General features: G+C 41.4%; 1 protein-coding gene across 8 annotated transcripts in view; it reads right to left on the reverse strand.

Annotated features, from left to right (window-relative positions):
• The window catches only part of Acbd5 (acyl-CoA binding domain containing 5), a 44,921-nt gene that overhangs the window by 17,890 nt on the left and 9,516 nt on the right, over positions 1-17,515 (reverse strand). For 5 of the 8 annotated variants that reach the window (XM_052156985.1, XM_052156978.1, XM_052156977.1 and 2 more), the window contains exons 4-9: positions 17,308-17,380; positions 15,333-15,447; positions 15,069-15,101; positions 8,494-8,628; positions 5,676-5,873; positions 4,630-4,736 (exon numbers count right to left, since the gene is read on the reverse strand). In XM_052156985.1, the coding sequence (XP_052012945.1) occupies positions 4,630-4,736; positions 5,676-5,873; positions 8,494-8,628; positions 15,069-15,101; positions 15,333-15,447; positions 17,308-17,380 (661 nt within the window). The remainder of the gene's footprint in view (positions 1-4,629; positions 4,737-5,675; positions 5,874-8,493; positions 8,629-15,068; positions 15,102-15,332; positions 15,448-17,307; positions 17,381-17,515) is intronic. The other 3 variants (XM_052156981.1, XM_052156984.1, XM_052156983.1) reach the window with 1 other exon arrangement.

The raw sequence follows: 17,515 nt of genomic DNA on the forward strand, positions 1-17,515 counted from the left end.
TGTCTCAGAGTTTCTGCTGTGTGCTTAAAAACACCAGGACCAAAACCAAGTAGGGAAGGAAAGGGCAATTTCATCATACAGCTTTAAGTCAGGGCAGGAAGGTCCAGCCAGGCAGGAGCCCATGGAGGGCGCTGCTCACTAGCTGCTCCTCACGGCTCGCTCAGCCTGTTCTCTTCCTGGAGCACAGGACCAATGGTGGTGTGGGGGCTCAGTCAAGACCCCATAACGATATTTTGGTGGGAACATTTTCTCAACTAAGGGTCCCCTTCCCAAAGTTACTCTAGCTTCTGCCAAGTTGACATAAAACTAGTGCCAGCATACTAGGCAAAGAGTAGAGTTCAGAAGAGAGAAAACACTGAGCTTATTTCTTTGATAGTTATCAGACATATCATGGCTGAATCAAAAAAAGCAGTTACCAAGACTCGTGAAGATTAAGCCCCTGGGTCAACAGAAAAAGAAGTATGTGCTGTAGTGCTCACGGAGGCATGAGGGAGGCATGGGCAGGTGCTGTCCGAGGTCAGTGTCCATCAACACCAGCTATGAGTACGTATGGAGTTCTAATCCAGCCTAGGCTACATACTACAACTTTATCTTGAAGAGGGAGAAAAAGTACTAATCACCAACTTTCATGGGGTTTTTTGTTGTTGTATTGTTTTGTTTTATATTTTATTTAGGGGAGGGTCTTACCATGTAGCCTTTGGCCGGTGGGGACCTTTCTATGTAAACCAGGCTGACATCAAACTTGGGGATATGACTGCCTCTGCCTCCCAACTGCTGGAATTAAAGGTGTAGGCCACCACATCCAACCACAGACTATTGTTCTTTGTTCTTCCAATACTGAATCTTTACTGAAATCTGAATATTATTTTTACTAATGTAGTTTTTGGTTTTAAAGGCTTCATTTTACTTTTAGTTTTGTGTGTAAGAAAACATCTAGTATATGAAGTGTGTGTGTGTGTGCACACGCACACAATACCCATAAGAAAACATCTTGTATATGAGTTTGTGTGGGTTTTGCAAATAAGAGTAATATCCTTGAAGTCCAGAAGAGGGCACTAGATCCCCCATGGCTAGGTTCATAGGCTATGGTGAGCTGTCTTGACATGGATAAGAGGACCAGAACTTGGGTCTTAACTGCTGAACCAGCTCCCCAGCCCTAGAACTAAAAGTTTTCACTGACTGGAATATACATAGTCAGTATGAAGAATTTGTGTCAGAAAATTATTCAATTTTCTTCCCTAATCAATGTTTTAGCAGGGACAGTAGCATAAACAGTTCTGTACAGAGAATCTCTTATGTGGAAGCATCACCTGTCAATAAAAAGCTGATGGCCTATTAATTGAGAGAGGAAATAGAATGTGGGAGTAGCGGTAGAGAGAGACTTGAACTCAGGAGAGCGGTGAGACACTTTGCCCAGACTCTGAAGAAATGGACCAATAAAAATGAGAGGTAATTAGCCATGTGGCAGACACGGACTAGAATAAACAAATGGGTTATATAAGCTATGACCTAGTCAGGGAATGAGCCATAGCTTAAGGCCTAGGCATTCATTCATGAATAATTAAGTTCCAGAGTCGTTATTCGGTGAACAAAGAGGCCAGGTAAAAAAAGCTTGGGGGATAGCCCGCGGTGGTGGCACACGCCTTTAATCCCAGCACTTGGGAAGCAGAGGTAGGCAGATTTCTGAGTTCAAGGCCAGCCTGATCTACAGAGTGAGTTCCAGGACAGCCAAGGCTATACAGAGAAACCCTATCTGGAAAAAACAAACAAACAAACAAAAAACAAAAAACAAAAAAAAGAAAAGAAAAGCTTGTGGGTACACAGTTTACCTTCTACACCGCCATCCTCCCTGCCACAGAATATTTATAAAATGCACATATGGCAAATGATCATGGAATTCTATATTATTCTACTATATATACTAATTTATAATATTTATACAAATTCTAATGTAGTATTCTAATATAATCTGTATTCTAATTCTATTGTATTCTAATAAAATTATGTGGCATATTTTTCTCTTGTATGTGCTTGAAATGCCCATGTACCAGTGCAGACATACACTCCATGGTACACACGCAGAGGCCAGACAGTATCGGGCAGCCTACAGGGTCTCCCACTGACCTAGAGCTGACGGCAGAAAGCCCCAGTGTCCATCCTCTCTCCACTCCCATAGTATTGAAGAGGGGTAGGCACACAGAGCCACTAATGGCTTTTGTTTCCTTTGAGACAGTTTTACAGTACAGCTCTAGCTAGACTAAACTCACAGAAATCTGCCCGCCTCTACTTCCCGAGTTCTGGGATTAAAGTTGTGCACCTCCATGCTGGCCTCTACACATGGCTCTTGATATGGACGCTGAGAATTCAAACAGGTGCTCACATACTTGTGCAGTAAGTGCTCCTATGCACAGAGCCATTTCCCACCCTTATTATACACTTTAATTTACATACACACACAAAAAAAAAACTATAAATGTTTAAACATTTTCAAGGTTTTTTTTTTAGTTGTGTGTGTATATGTGTGTGTGTGTATGATGTGTGTGTGTATGTGTGTGTGTGAGAGAGAGAGAGAGACAGAGACAGAGACAGACAGAGAGAAATGCATGTGTGATGTGTATGTATTCCAATGTGTTAATGGCTGTTATTTTAGCAGAGTGCTACAGCCCACACGTGCTTAAAGGGCCACAAACTCAGGTGTCTGCCCTTGCTTTCCACTAAGCAGGGTCCTTCGTCCTTCATAGGACACACAGCATCCTAGCTGGCCTGTGACCTTCTGGGGATTGCCCTACCAGGACACCCCATCTCACTTTTGGAGTACCAAGATTATAAACATCCTCCAGCTTTGTGCGAGTTCTGAGGCCCTGAAGTCTGTCGGCCTGCACAGCAAGCACGGCGCCCTACAGCAAAGCAATTGTACTGGCTGGTTTTGTTTGTCAACTTGACACAGACTGGAGTTATCATAGAGAAAGGAGCTTCTATCATAGAGAAAGGAAAGTTCTGTAGGAGCTTGGAAGACAATGTTAAGAACAGTGCAAAAGATGGAGGCCTGGCTTGTGAAATTTCAGAGGGAAGATTAAATACGCTTACAGTGGCCATATTTTGATTGTGAAGATTCTGTGGTTTTGGTTAGCTGGAGCTGTTAAGAATCAGCTGTAACAAGATACCAGAACCACTAAAGCAAACCTTTGTGTTACTGGGACTATTGATTCTGGTTAGCTGGAGCTAAGAAATTAGCAGTGATTAAGAAGAGACCAGCATCACTGAGATGAAATCTTCTTGGAAGTGTTTTCTGAGAGCACAGAGAGTGTGTTCCAGAGATAGCCACAGTTGTATTTTGTGCTATGGCTGGACTTGGTATTGTGTAGAGTCACACAGATGGTACTGGTTTTGAAGGTATGAGGGGTCATGAAGAGCAGCTGAGGCTCTTGGCACAGTGAGAGGCCACGGAAGGCCATTGGAGAAGGTGCAGCCTCAGTTGCAATTGATGGCCCAGGACTTTAAGGGGTCATGCATAGGAGCAGAGGCTTGTCACCCTGATGAGAGCCTATGAGAGGCTATTGGTGAAGCCTAATTACAGTGTAAGATAGCAGCGTTTTGGAGTACCATGCCAGTACCATGTGATGACCACCAAGAACAGCAGCAGCAGTGGAGTACAGGCAGCTGGAGCCTAGAACACAAGCTGTGTGCTACAAAGGGCAGGATTGAAGAAGTGACCCACACCCTTGGAGGAGCCCAGAAGATCGTGAGTTGGATCCCAGACATTGGACATTTGGAGTTTGAGTTTTGCTTTTGGTTGTGACTGTGCCCTGATATGTTTCCCTCTTGAAGGAAGAAAGTATTTTAGTGGAGCCCACAGTTAAAAGACTTTGAACTTTTAAAAGTCTTTGAATTTTAAAGATATTGGACATTTTAAGGCGATTGAACTTTTAATATGTAAAGACTGTGGGACTTTTAAAGTAATTTAGATCTTGGGGATGAATAAGAAAGTAAGGGTTGAGGCTTAATAGTGATGTGTTTGTGTGTCAAGTTGACAAGGGGTCAATTGTACTGACTAGTTTCGTGTGTCAACTTGACACAGGCTGGAGTTATCACAGAGAAAGGAGCTTCAGTTGGGGAGGTGCCTCCATGAGATCCAGTTGTGGGGCATTTTCTCAATTAGTGATCAGGTGGGGAGGGCCCCTTGTGGGTGGTACCACCTTTAGGCTGGTGCTCTTGGGTTCTATAAGAGAGCAGGCTGAGCAAGCCAGGGGAAGCAAGCCAGTAAGGAACATCTCTCCATGGCCTCTGCGTCAGCTCCTGCTTCCTGATCTGCTTGAGTTCCAGTCCTGACTTCCTTTTGTGATGAACTGCAACATGGAAGTGTAAGCTCAATAAACCCTTTGCTGCCCAACTTGCTTCTTGGTCATGATGTTTGTGCAGGAATAAAAACCTTGACTAAGACAGTAATGAAGAGGCTTATTAGCCACTAACTCAAGTTATGCGTTAGATTTTCTTGCCTTTTGCTAGTTTTTGTTAACACACAAAGTGATGGGTTTTATTATGGCATTTCCATGCATGGATGTCATACTATATGCTGTGCACTGGAAATATCACTCTAAAGATTTGTCAATAGGAAAATGTCATCTTTACCTCTTCTTGTCCAAATTGCTCCATAGAATCACAGTATACTTCACTATCTGAATCACTTGTCAAATGATGTATTCCTGAAGCATCTTCACTGGGATCTTCATTTTTATCTAAATTTGAACAAATATCCAGACAGTGTAACTATACTCTTAAGACAAGAAAAATATATTTTCATTCTATATTTCACAATTCAGCAGTATACTCATTCCGGGAAAGAAATCTGTCTACCAGGATGGTCTCAAATCCACAAGGCTCCTGCCTCAGCTTCTGAAGTGCTGAAGTTACAGCCATTCCACTACACCTGGTTCCACGTCATGACTGTTTTTTAAATAAACTTCCAAAACTTTATATCTACTTAACTAAACAAATTTCAGCTACACTCAAGCAGTTTTAAGGCAGGAGAATGATCAGCAGTTCTAGGACACCAGGTCTACAGAGCTTGATCCTAATAAAATACACCACAGCTCAGAGAGCAGGAGAGCTGGCAGCCAAGCTGGCCAACCTGAATTCAACCCCCAGAACTCACACAGCGGAAACTCAAGTTGTCCTTCCTGACCTGCACAGACCCTCCACAGACTTACCATGGTACACACACCACACTATGAACAAAAGAAAAAAGAAAAAATATAAGAAAATGCCCTGACTCTAATTCACTGTGCTTCAAAATAAGTAACCCTTACAGTATTAACAAATCCTAAGAAGATATTACTAAACATGACATTTTTAAAAGTCCAGAATGATTTCTAAACATCCTACAACTATTAAGAATGGGTTTTTGTTATTGTTGTTGTTTGTTGTTTTTGTGTGGGATTTTTTACATTTATTTATTTATTATATGTAAGTACACTGTAGCTGTCTTCAGACAGTCCAGAAGAGGAGTCAGTTCTTGTTACAGATGGTTGAGAGCCCACCATGTGGTCGCTGAGATTTGAACTCAGGACCTTCCAAAGAGCAAGCGGTGCTCTTAACCGCTGAGCCATCTCTCTGCCCCTATTAAGAGTGTTTTAACTGTCAGAAAATGATTAAAGGGAGGCACTTGGGGACAATACCTTGGTGAACCCAGACAACAGTGCTTCCCGTCCACTGCGAACTCTGATCTGCAGGCTTGTCATCTTCACTGCTTCTGGTCCCCGGGGAAGAATCGGTTTGAACATCACTCTGTATATCCTGAGCACAGCTATCTTTATAGCCGTTGGTAACAATAATTTCCAAATTCGTATCTGTTGATTTCTTCATCATTTTCTTACCTTGTATGAAAAAAAAAAAAAAGAGATGTACAAAAGTACCAGACATAATGACTTAAACTTTAATGCTAGCACTCAAGGGGCAGAAGTAGGTGGATTCTGAGTTCAAGGTCAGCCTAGTCTACGTAGAAAGAAAAAAAAATGTTTTTCTAGAATCACTACTCAATTCCCAAACTATCACAGTCCTCTGATTGGCTTCCCGTCTAGATGTGAGAAATGGGTAGCTCCTTGCAAAAGAAACTACTACACACCCACAATTCACAGTAACTTTTCAAAATGCTCCCACTTCCCATGACTCTTCTAGAATCCTTTTAAAACTCCTCCTCTTCCACCTTCCCCTCTTCTTCCCTTCCTCCTCCTCTTCTTCTTCCTCCTCCTCCTCCTCATCTTGGGCTACAGAGATTCTCCAGTACCCACGCCAGCCTCACACTGCCTAGAGCTTATGCTGCAGAGGACACAGTACCTTCTGCTGGCTCCGTAGGCAACAGGAAGTGCACACAGACTCACGCAAAAATAAAATAAATCTCAAAGTGGGAAAAAAGATTTACAAGAATACTATCTTGCTTTTGGTATTTTGTTTTGTTAATACAGGACCTCACTATACAACCCAACTCACAGAGACTGCCTCCCAATCACTGAAATTAAAGGTGTCCATCACCATGCAAAACCCCAGTTTTGGTTTTCTGAGAAATGGTTTCATTATGTAGCCTTAAATGCTCTACTATTCTCTTTGTAATTCAACCTGGCCTTGAAATCATAGCAATCCTACTGTCTCTACCTCCTGGCTATGTGATGAAATCAACAAACCTGGCTTCAAACACAAAGATAAGTATTCGACAAATAAAAGCACTTGCTGTAAAGTTTGATGACCTGAGTTCAAAGCCCAGGTCCCGGATGATGGAAGAAGAGGTCTGCCCCCTAAGAGCTGTGGTCTGATGCCCATATGTGCATGTGGCACACAGACACTGATGCATGCAAGTATGAGCACATGAATACAAACGTGCGAGCTTGGTGCCAGACGCCCTTCATCCTAACACTTGGAAATAAGAGGCAGGGCAATCTTTGTGAATCTACATAGCAAGTTTCAGGACAGCCAGGACTACACAGAGATAACCTGTCTCTAAAAAAACGAAAGTTAAATCTATTTTCATCTTATTTTTATGTATATGGGTGTTATGCCTACATGTATGCCTGTGCATCACATGCGAGCCTGGTGCCCTAGGAAGCCAGGAGAGAGCATTAGATCAGATCTCCCTGTAAATAGGAATTCAGTGGCTGTGAGGCCATGTGTGTGCTGGCCTATGAACACAGGTCCTCTGTCCTAACCACTGAGCCACCTCTCCAGCCCCTAGAATAGTGTCCTAATGTTTTTACATTATCTCAAACAGACAAACTGCTCTAGAAACCTAGAAATGACTAATAAACTGATCCATAAAGAACAGAGTGTGAAAGCAGACCTAAGCTGTACAGACTTAGTATCTCTTTCTGTAATTAGAATTTCTTGTCCTTCTACTAATAGGGTAGTAATGAGGTATCCTGTTATACCAATACTCCATCAAAATTTATGCCTGAGGTGACCAAGTGACACAACGTAATCTCAGCACTCTAGACACAGAATCAGGATTATTAAATTTGGAGTCAACCTGAGCTCCATAGTGAGACTCAGTCTCAGAATACTTAGAACTGAGCACATAACTCAGGGTCGAATGTTTGCCTAGTAAGTGCGGGGCTTTGCATTCAATCCTCAGCAAGCAAAAAGGAGTTTATGCCTATATTGTATTTTTTAAATTCCATTTTAGTTTTGATAGAATGCTAAAGAATTTTGATAAAATGCTAATGTACATATACATATATCCATTTTAAAAATAACACCATAAATAATATATGAATGGGGCTAGAGATGCAGCTCTTTGCATAACAATGAACCAGGGCCTTAGATGTCAACAATGCAGAAACTGAGCATGGTAATACTCACCTGTATCCAGCAAGGGGACTGGAGGTAGGAGGCTCAGAAGTTCAAGGTCATCCTCAGCTACAGAACATATTCAAGGCCAGTCTATAATAACTGAGGCAGTGCTTCCAAAAAATTAAAATTATAAATACTGGGATAGAGAGACGACTCAGCAGTTAAGAGTCAAGAGCATTGGTTGCTCTTCTAGAGGGCCTGGGTTCTATTCCCTATATCCACATAGCCTCTCACAACCATCTGTAATTCTAGTTCCAAATTCTCTTTTCTGGCCTCTGAGGGTACTGCACGCACATAGTATACATACAGACATGCAGACAAAACACACATATACATAATAAAATAAAAGTAAATAGCCTTTTATTCATTATATAACACATCGCTGTATTCAGAGTATTGGGAAGAGTAGCCCAGTCTTGTCCACTCTAAGCTAACTCCTATCTGATTGATGACTAACTAAGGCTGCCTGCCTGGATAGTCCATAGTAGAACATTTTGATCCACCGAAAACATTGATAGTACAGTCAATGCCCCAAATGCTGCCACATGCATTAATCATATATAATGTTTTTAAAAATCAGCACAAATGTTCTCTTGTCCTTTTATCTTATCAAGTAAAAAAATTTTAACTGTATTAAGCCAGGTACCCAGCACCTACCATCACTGCCACTCTGTTCTGCTCCTTTTAACTCTTCTTGGGCCTCTTCTTCCTCAGACTCAGCCCCACTGTCACTGCTCTCCGCTTTACCATTAACAGCTTTGGCATTTGAAGAGGTCAGAACATTACCAAGATCTAAAACATGAAATGAAAACATGGGTCAGAAGTTAAGAGCACTGGCTATCCTTCCAAGGGACCTAGGTTCAGTTTCCAGTACCCAGCTAACCAGTACCAACTGTCCCAGTAGTCCCTTCTATTTTTCACTCTAAAGCCAGGGCCACGTGGCTGAAGCTGCGAGGTTCTGCTGCTTTGCTGACTGGAACATGGCCCTCTTGCTCTATTACATTATCACCAGCTTTCTGTTTCCCAGCTCCTTCACTGCTTAAGCTTGGCTGTCCTGAAACTTGCTCTGTAGACTGACTTTGAACTCAGATTTTCTGCATGCCTATCTCCTGAGCACTGGAATTAAAGGTGTGGACCACCAAGCCTGGACTTAAGTTTTTCACCTAGAAAGTGCTCTAGGTTGGCCTTGAACTCAGAGATTTGCTTGTCTTTGCCTCCTGGAATTAAAGGCTTGTAATTCAATGCCTAGACCTAAACTTAGCTGGGTGGGATCCTGCCCCAAGGTCACTACTCTGGTTAATGTCCTTGAACACAGGATTCAGCTCCATTTCACTTCCTGGTGCCCCTTTAATACTTGAACCATATATTTTATATTTTCCCTTTCTCAGCTTGCTGTGCTTGTTTAAAGTGCTCTTCATGAGACTTAGCCAGAGAACAAAGTCTATGGTGGGCGTTTCTGAGACTTCCTTTGTCAATGCAATTAATCTGTGTCTCTTCTCCTTAGCCTCAGTCAGACTCTTCAGATGAGGGCAAAAAAACACATTCTTCACCAAAATACCACAAAAACAGTCTCTATGCTACATATTAAAATTCCCCACTGAAACCTTTTGGGCCAGGTCTGCATAATTCAAACCACCCTCAGTAACAAAGTCTTCCATATTCCTCCTAGGATAGCCCACTAAGCCCCATTTAAAGCATTCCACTGCTTCCAAAATTCAAAGTTTCAAAATCCACATTCTTCCAAACAAAAGCATGGTCAGACCTATCACAGCAATGCCCTACTCCTGGTACCAACTTCTGTCTTAGTTAGGGTTTTACTGTTGTGAACAGACACCATAACCAAGGCAAGTTATAAAGGAACTTATTTCATTGGGGCTGGCTTACATGTTCAGAGGTTCAGTTCACTGTCATCAAGGTGGGGACAGGGCAGTGTATAGGCAGGCCTGGTGCTACAAGAGCTGAGAGTTCTACCTCTTTATCTGGGCAGCTAGGAGGAGGGCCTCCAAGTCCAACCCCACATTGACACACACCCTCCAAGGCCGTACCTCAACAGTGCTACTCCCTAGGCCACGTATACACAAACTATCACAACATGTAAAGGTAGTCTCTTACGCTATATATTTATAACTACACAAATTCCTTCAATTGCCAGTTAACTATCTTTTTAAAAGCCAAGGGAAAATTAATTTTAAAATTGATGTCAATTGAAAAGTTGGAAATAAATGACCTTCGTATATAGTAAATGAAAAACAATTTGCTAGCCTGTGGAAAACAACATACTATTTTAGCTCTATCAAAGGTCTCCTTAATAGTATAGTTGAACTCCATTTTAATCCTTTGTTAGTTAAAGCCTCACACTATAGCCCTGGCTGGTTTAGAACTTATGATGTAGATCATAGTCCTCCTGCCTCTGCTTCCCAAGTGCTAGAATGACAGGCATACTGCCCACACAGCTAATTTCTTTCTATTAGACAAAGAATGCTACAAGAATCTACAACATCATCCTTGCACAGGAGCTGTGCTAATCTCTGTGTTGTTCAGTTTAGCACTGTGCTGCTGAATCAGGCACTATTCACTTAACTTGTTTGTTTGTTTTCTTATCTTTAGGGTTTGGGGTACACAGACTAAGATCCGCTTGCCTCTGCCTCCGGGGTGCTGAGATTAAAGGCGTGCCACATGACCACTACCCAACAAGGCCTCCATTCTTATTTAAGTCTACCTAATTAATCAAACAAAAGACTAAAACTTCAAGCCTATTTTCTATTATAGAATCACACCATCTCTATAGTTTGTTTTGTAGTTCTAAGAATTAGACTATGGGTCTTATCCATGATAGGCAAGGATTCTACTCAATGTTCATGCCCAGTGCTCAGGTATTTACTGTATTATATACCAAGGGCCTTTTCCCTAGGGTCTTGTGTATGCTAAGCATGAGAGCACTTTTTTTTTTCACTTTCATTGTTAAAATAAGAACAAGAAAAAAAACTAAGTGTGTGTGTGTATGTGCACGCCAGTAGACATCTTCAACAAATGTAACAAGAACCCTGCAAATCTCCATCAAATACACATTCACAACAGAACCATCTGACAGCAGAAAACATAACATCAATGCAGGTATGTGATAATGAATCTAAATAATCTAATAAATCAACAGCTAAAAATCTATGTAAAATACTGTATTAATAGACTAAATGACAGTCACATAATTATCACATAGATAAGATGAAGAAACAAAACACAGCTTTCTTTTTTTTTTATAAAAATGGTAAAGAACTCTTGGGCATATACCCGAAAGATGTCCCACCATACCACTAGGGCACGTGTTCTACTATGTTCTTAGCAGTCTTACCTGTGATAGCCATAATCTGGAAATGACCCAGATGTCCATCAATGGAAGAATGGATACAGAAAATGTGGTTCATTTATACAACGTAATACATATCATCCTAAGTGAAGTAAGTCAGACCAAAAAGGACATGCATGGTATGTACTCACTAATAAATGGATATTAGCCAAGAAAGTACAGAATTCCCAGGATAGAATACAAACAACTTAAGAAGGTTAACAAGCAGAAGGGCTCAAGTGAGGATGCTTCAATCCCACTGTGGAGGGAAGAGACAGGAGAAAAGTCCTGAGGGCCAGCAGAATGAACGGAAATATGCATCTTCAGAGGGTGGGAGGTGGGGACCCTCTAGAATGTAGCAGAGATCTGGGAGGTGAGAGACTCTCAGGACTCAAAGGGAGGGACCTTAGATGAAATGCCCAACAGTGGTGAGAGGGAACTTGTGGAGTCCTCACTAGAAAGACAGGGCATCAAGTGGAGAGATGGGGTTGCCATCCCACAGTCAAGAACTCTGACCCAGAATTGTTCCTGTCTAAAAGAACTATAGGGACAAAAATGGAGAAAAGACTGAGGGTAAGGTGGTCCAGTGACCAGCCCAACTTGGGAGGCTCAAGGTCTGACACTATTACTGATGCTATGGTGTGCTTACAGATGAGGCTCTGTCCTCCAAGAGGCTCAATAAGCAGCTGACTGAGACAGATGCAGATACTTATACCCTACCAACTGACTGATGTTGAGGACCCCTGTGGTTGAATTAGGGAAAGGCTGGAAGAAGCTGAGGAGGGTGACCCCATAGGGAGACCAGCAATCTCAACTAACCCGGGCCCCTGAGATCTCTCAGACACTGAGCCACTAGCCAGGCAGTATTCAAGAGCTGGTCCGAGCCCCCACCTGACACATATACAGTAGAGGACTGCCTGGTGGGAGGGTAGGGGGTAAGGGGTGAGGGGGTGAGAGGGCATCCTCTTGGAGATGGGGCATGGGGAAATGGGATGAGGAACTGTGGAAGGCAGACTGGGAGGGGGTTAATGACTGGACTGTAAAAATATAAAATTAACAATAAAAAATAATAAAGTAAAAATTGTAAATAAACAAAGAATACAACAAACTTCCTTAACCTCACAGAGTGAAACATGTTGAGAGACTGGCACAATGGTTAATAGCACTGGCTGCTTAGGGCCTGGATTCTATGCCAAGAACCCACATACTCATAAGTGGTTGCTCATAATCACTGAGACTGAGGCTCCAAGGGATGCGATGCCCTCTTCTGCCTCCCCAGGCACTAGGCACACAAGTGGTACAGTACAGGTACAAATGCAGACAAAACACCTATGCATGTAAAATACAAATAAATAAATCTTTTTACTAAATGATCTAGGAGCTGGAGAGATGGGTCCATAGCTAAGACATAATCCCAGCACTCAAGGAGGGTGAAGCAGATGAATTTCTTATGATTTCTAGGCCATCCAGAGCTACAAAGCACAACCCTATCTCAAAAAAAAAAAAAAAAAGAATGAATGAATGAATGGATGGATGAATTGAAAGGAAGGAAGGAATTCATTAGGATAAATGGTAAATGCAAATGAAACATAAGATTTATATACCAAAACAATTCTATTTCTATTTAGTAATAATATATAACTCAAAAATTAAATTTTAAAAAAGAATTCAATCTACAATAGCATACAACACAAAAGAATAAATCTACAATACAAATGAATAAAACATTATTAAGAGAAGATGAAGCTCGGTTGTGGTGACACACACCTTTAACTCCAGCACTCAGAAGGCAGAGGCAGGAGGAGGATCTCTATGTTCGAGGCCAGCCTGGTCTACAGAAGGAATTCCAGGATAGACAGAGCTATTCAGAGAAACCCTGTCTCAGGGGGGAAAATTCTAGTGCTAGGAGGTAGAAGAAAGAAGATAATTGTTCCAGGTCCGCCTCCTCTATATAGTATGTTTTGAGCCAACCAGGGCTATATATACCAAGACTTTGTGTTATAAATAAATTAACATGTAAGTAAGCACAGGAGCAGGTGGCATGGAAGCACTCTCCTGTAACCCCAAAACCTGAGAGGTGGAAACAGACTGACCAGGTTCAAGGCTAGCCTCATCTATATAATAAGTTCAAAGCCAGGGTTATGACAAGAAACTGTTTCTAAAGAAATATTTTACAAATACACATTTAAAAACCATTTAATCAGCAGAGTGGTGGTGACACAGGCCCTTAATCCCCGCACTCTGGGAGGCAGAGGCAGGCGGATTTCTGAGTTCGAGGCCAGCCTGGTCTATAGAGTGAGTTCCAGGACAGCCAGGACTACACAGAGAAACCCTGTCTCCGGAAAAAAAACAACAACAACAACAACAAAATAAGCCAAATCCAAAAAACCAAAAAAAAAAAAAAAAAAAAAAAACCCAAAAACCAAACCAAACCAAACCAAAACAAAAACCATTTAATCCATGGTATAAATAACATACTTCATAAGACAAAATCATTTACGAAAACAAAACTGGACAGTGAGATGGCTCCATGGGTAAAGGCATTTGCTGCCATGCCCAAGGGCCTGAGTCTGGCCCCTGGGACTCACTAGGAAGAAATGGATAACCGAGTCCCACAGTCTGCCCTTTGACCTTGGCATAGCAGCATGAGTGTACTAAATAATTTTTTAATTTAATAAGGAACACAAAAAAACTATGACTTCTCTATTTCTGTAATATAAAGGTGAACCACTTGGCATATTTTAATAAGGTAAAACATGCACTTTTGTTGTGGGAAATATTAAATCCATGCTACTGCAGGCTTGGCGCCAGTGGACTGGCTAGCCATGCACTGGTGGGCAATGGCTGGCCTGTTCTAATCTCATGGAGACTCTCTGTCTCAGAGCTCCAAAATCTCTCCACCCAGCTCGATAAGTTCCCATGCTTCAAAACTCCCACACCCTTCTGTGTGCACATCAGGCAAACCTACGCTTTGCCGCTAAACCTTTCTCTCTGGAACCCAGTCGAGCTGCTGTGTAAAAGAAAACACCACACAAACTTAGTTCAGAAACAATGGCAACTCAATCGCTGGCCACATCAACTAAAATCCTAATCTTGTAAGCCAATTAAATCTAAATCTTCCAGTGGTGAATCCTTGAATGATTCCTTTATTCATTAAGGGATGGTTTAGGAGAAGTCACCAGAGTATGAGATTTATTCCTCATTCCAGACAGCCCCTCCTTGGAAAAAAGGGAATTAACATCAAAATACACCAGCACCAGGGCCATCACAATATACCTTAATATTTTAGAATCTCAATACAATATGTTTGCTTTGGATAACAATTTCTAGATGATAAATTTATGTTTTATGTGCATATGCAGAATTATTTTTCCTTGTAAACTTTTTTATTATTTATTTTTCTATTTGTATTTTTAGTTATTTAATTTTATTTTATGTTTGGGTGTTTTGCCTGCACGTATATCTGTGCACCACTTGCATGCCTGGTATCTTCAGAGGCCAAAAGAGAGCACAAGATTCTGTAGAACTAGAGTTAGAGACAGTTGTGAGGCACCATGTCAGTGCCAGGAAGTGAACCCAGCACCTCTGGGAGAGCAGTCAGTGCTCTTAATCACGCAGCCAGCCCTATTTCTTATCTTTACTTTTATATCTGAGGGTGAGTACGAGTGTATTCCATGTGTGTGTGTGGAGGTGGCCACAAAGCCAAGACGGCATCTGGTGAGGCCTTAGAGCTGGAGTAACAGGCAGGTGTAAGCTGCCTCCATAGGTGCTGGGAATTATACTTGCTCCTCTGCAAAACAGGATATGCTCTTAACACGGAGCCATCACTCTAACACCACTGCCCTGAAAATTTTAAACAAAAGGTTTACATGGTTTTCATTATTCCTACCTTCTAAGTACTTAGAGATTTTCTCCAATCGGACTGGCATGTGGAAGTAAAAGAGAAAATTAGACATACAGGTGTTAGTGTATACATAATAGATCGGCTGCTGAGTTGGGGGGTGAGGAGTAAAACAGCACTGCATGGGATTGAACACGCCTGTAATCCCAGGACACAGGGCAATGAGGCAGGAAGTTGGTGAGTCAGAGGCCAGCCTGGTCCAACCCTGGTCATGAGATGGTATGTCTTAAAAAGAAACAGATATCATACAACCTGAGGTCAAGTCAGAACTCTTGCTGCTCTTTTTGTCTTCTACGATCTCATAAAATGGACCTATAACATGCAGCAACTCTTCCACTTTCTCAGTCATGGGCATAGTTTCAATAATCTGTAAGTAAGAGAAAGGAATACTGTAAAAGTGCCAACTATTAAATTCATCTGTAGTTATATAAAATCTATTTTTTTCAGTTTGTCAATAATTTTCAGATTGGAAATTCATTAGCACACATTCCAAAGGGATGGGGCTGGAGAGGAGATGGCTCACCTATTAAAGAGAACTTGATATTCTTAAAGGGGACCCAGGTTCAGACCCCAGCACCCACATGGTGGCTCACAAGCACCTCACTTCTACCCTCTGAGGGCTCCTACATGCATGTGCTCAACATACACTCAGGCACACACACATGTACATAAAGAAACTGTTTATTTTAAAAGTATTCTCAGTCAAAGACTATTTTACAAAGGCTTCATGTGAAACTATGTGAGAATCTAAGTTGCACTTTAAAAATGGGTGTGTAGGGGCTGGAGAGATGGCTCAGTGGTTAAGAGCACCAACTGCTCTTCTGAAGTTCCAGAGTTCAAATCCCAACAACCACATGGTAGCTCACAACCATCTATTACAAGATCTGACTTCCTCTGCTGGGGTGTCTGAAGACAGCTACAATGTACTTACATATAATAAATAAACAAATCTTTAAAAGAAATAAATGGCTACTAGAATAAAATCCCCTCATATCTGCTGTTTGATACTAAGGAAGTTTCTAAGAGAACAAAAAGCAAGAATTGATAAACACTTTGACACCTTCAAGACTATGGAACAATTTAGAATCATCCATTTGTTTGGTTTTAGATTTGGGGTTTGTTGTTGTTTTGTTTTGGGTGGGTGGGGTACAGAGATCTTACTTTGTTGCTCTGACTATCCTGGAACTCCCTATGTAGACCAGGCTCGTCTTGAACTTATAGAATCCTCCTGCCTAAGAGTCCAGGGGGCAAGAATTCAAGTGCAAGTAATTGTAATTACTTGCTCCCTTTCTCACATTAAACTGTAGCTAAACCATTACTTCATAAAACTGAATAGGAAAAAATGAATAAAGATTACTGTCAGTTCAACCTTATACTGAATTATATAAATGTATCCTAAAAATTATACATTATCTGAGGTTAAGAAAGGTCAGCAAGCCGGTTCAGTGAGTAAAGGCACTTGCTGCCAAGGCCGACAACCTGGGGTCAACACCGAGCACCCATACAACAGGAGGAGGGAATTGTATCTACAGGTTGTCTCCTGAGTGTCTCACATGTACTATGACACACATACGCACACAAAGCTAAGTATAACTTTTTAAAACAATTATCAAACTGCAATGCCTTTTGATTCTCTCTGCTTTTGAAAGGCTCCTTTGTGTTTATGCTACTGATACTACTAACAGCAGAAGCATTAAACTCTGCCCTCGGTGCTCAAGTTCATTAAATAAAAGTTGTGAAAATGTAACAAAGGGCACAGCAAAGGGTAGCACAGGCAAGAATGAAAAAAAACTCTGGATTTTCCAAATAGATGTTGTTGAAAACCCTCTGGGGTTGGAGAGACTATTACAGATCGATTTCCTTTATGCTCAAAAGCGATTTCTTTATGATCATCAGACAGGGCTGACATGTAGTTCAGTTAACAGAGTGTTTCCCCAGAATGCATGAAGCCATGGGCTCTATCTCCAATACCACATAAATAGGGCTGTGTGGTGCCTGTCCATAAGGCAATCTTCTGTCACTTGTCAACACTGAGGCTGCTTTAAGCTACATAAGATCTTGCCCCCCCCAAAAAAAATTTAATCAGAGGTGCTGGACACAAAGCTTAAGTAGATGACTTGACTGACCGGCATGGTTTTAACCCTTCAAGCTATTATCACACACACACAAAAGTAAATTGAAGCTCCTTTGAGCATTTTTATTCTCTGCTATAAATTATTTTCCCTACCTTTTTCATTTCTTCAACATATGCAATCATGGCTTCTTCTTTAGTCATATCACCCAGCGAACTCCAAGCATCCCTAGAAATGAAAATACAAAAATAATAACAAGAGATATTTGATTTTTGAGCTAAACATCATAGTTCATGCCTGAAGCCATTAAAGAATGCAGTTATGCTAAGTGCAGAAAATGAGTCCGAGCAGACAAAATCCTAT

The sequence above is a fragment of the Apodemus sylvaticus genome, chromosome 14 (assembly GCF_947179515.1).
Source record: "Apodemus sylvaticus chromosome 14, mApoSyl1.1, whole genome shotgun sequence".
NCBI lineage: Eukaryota > Metazoa > Chordata > Mammalia > Rodentia > Muridae > Apodemus > Apodemus sylvaticus.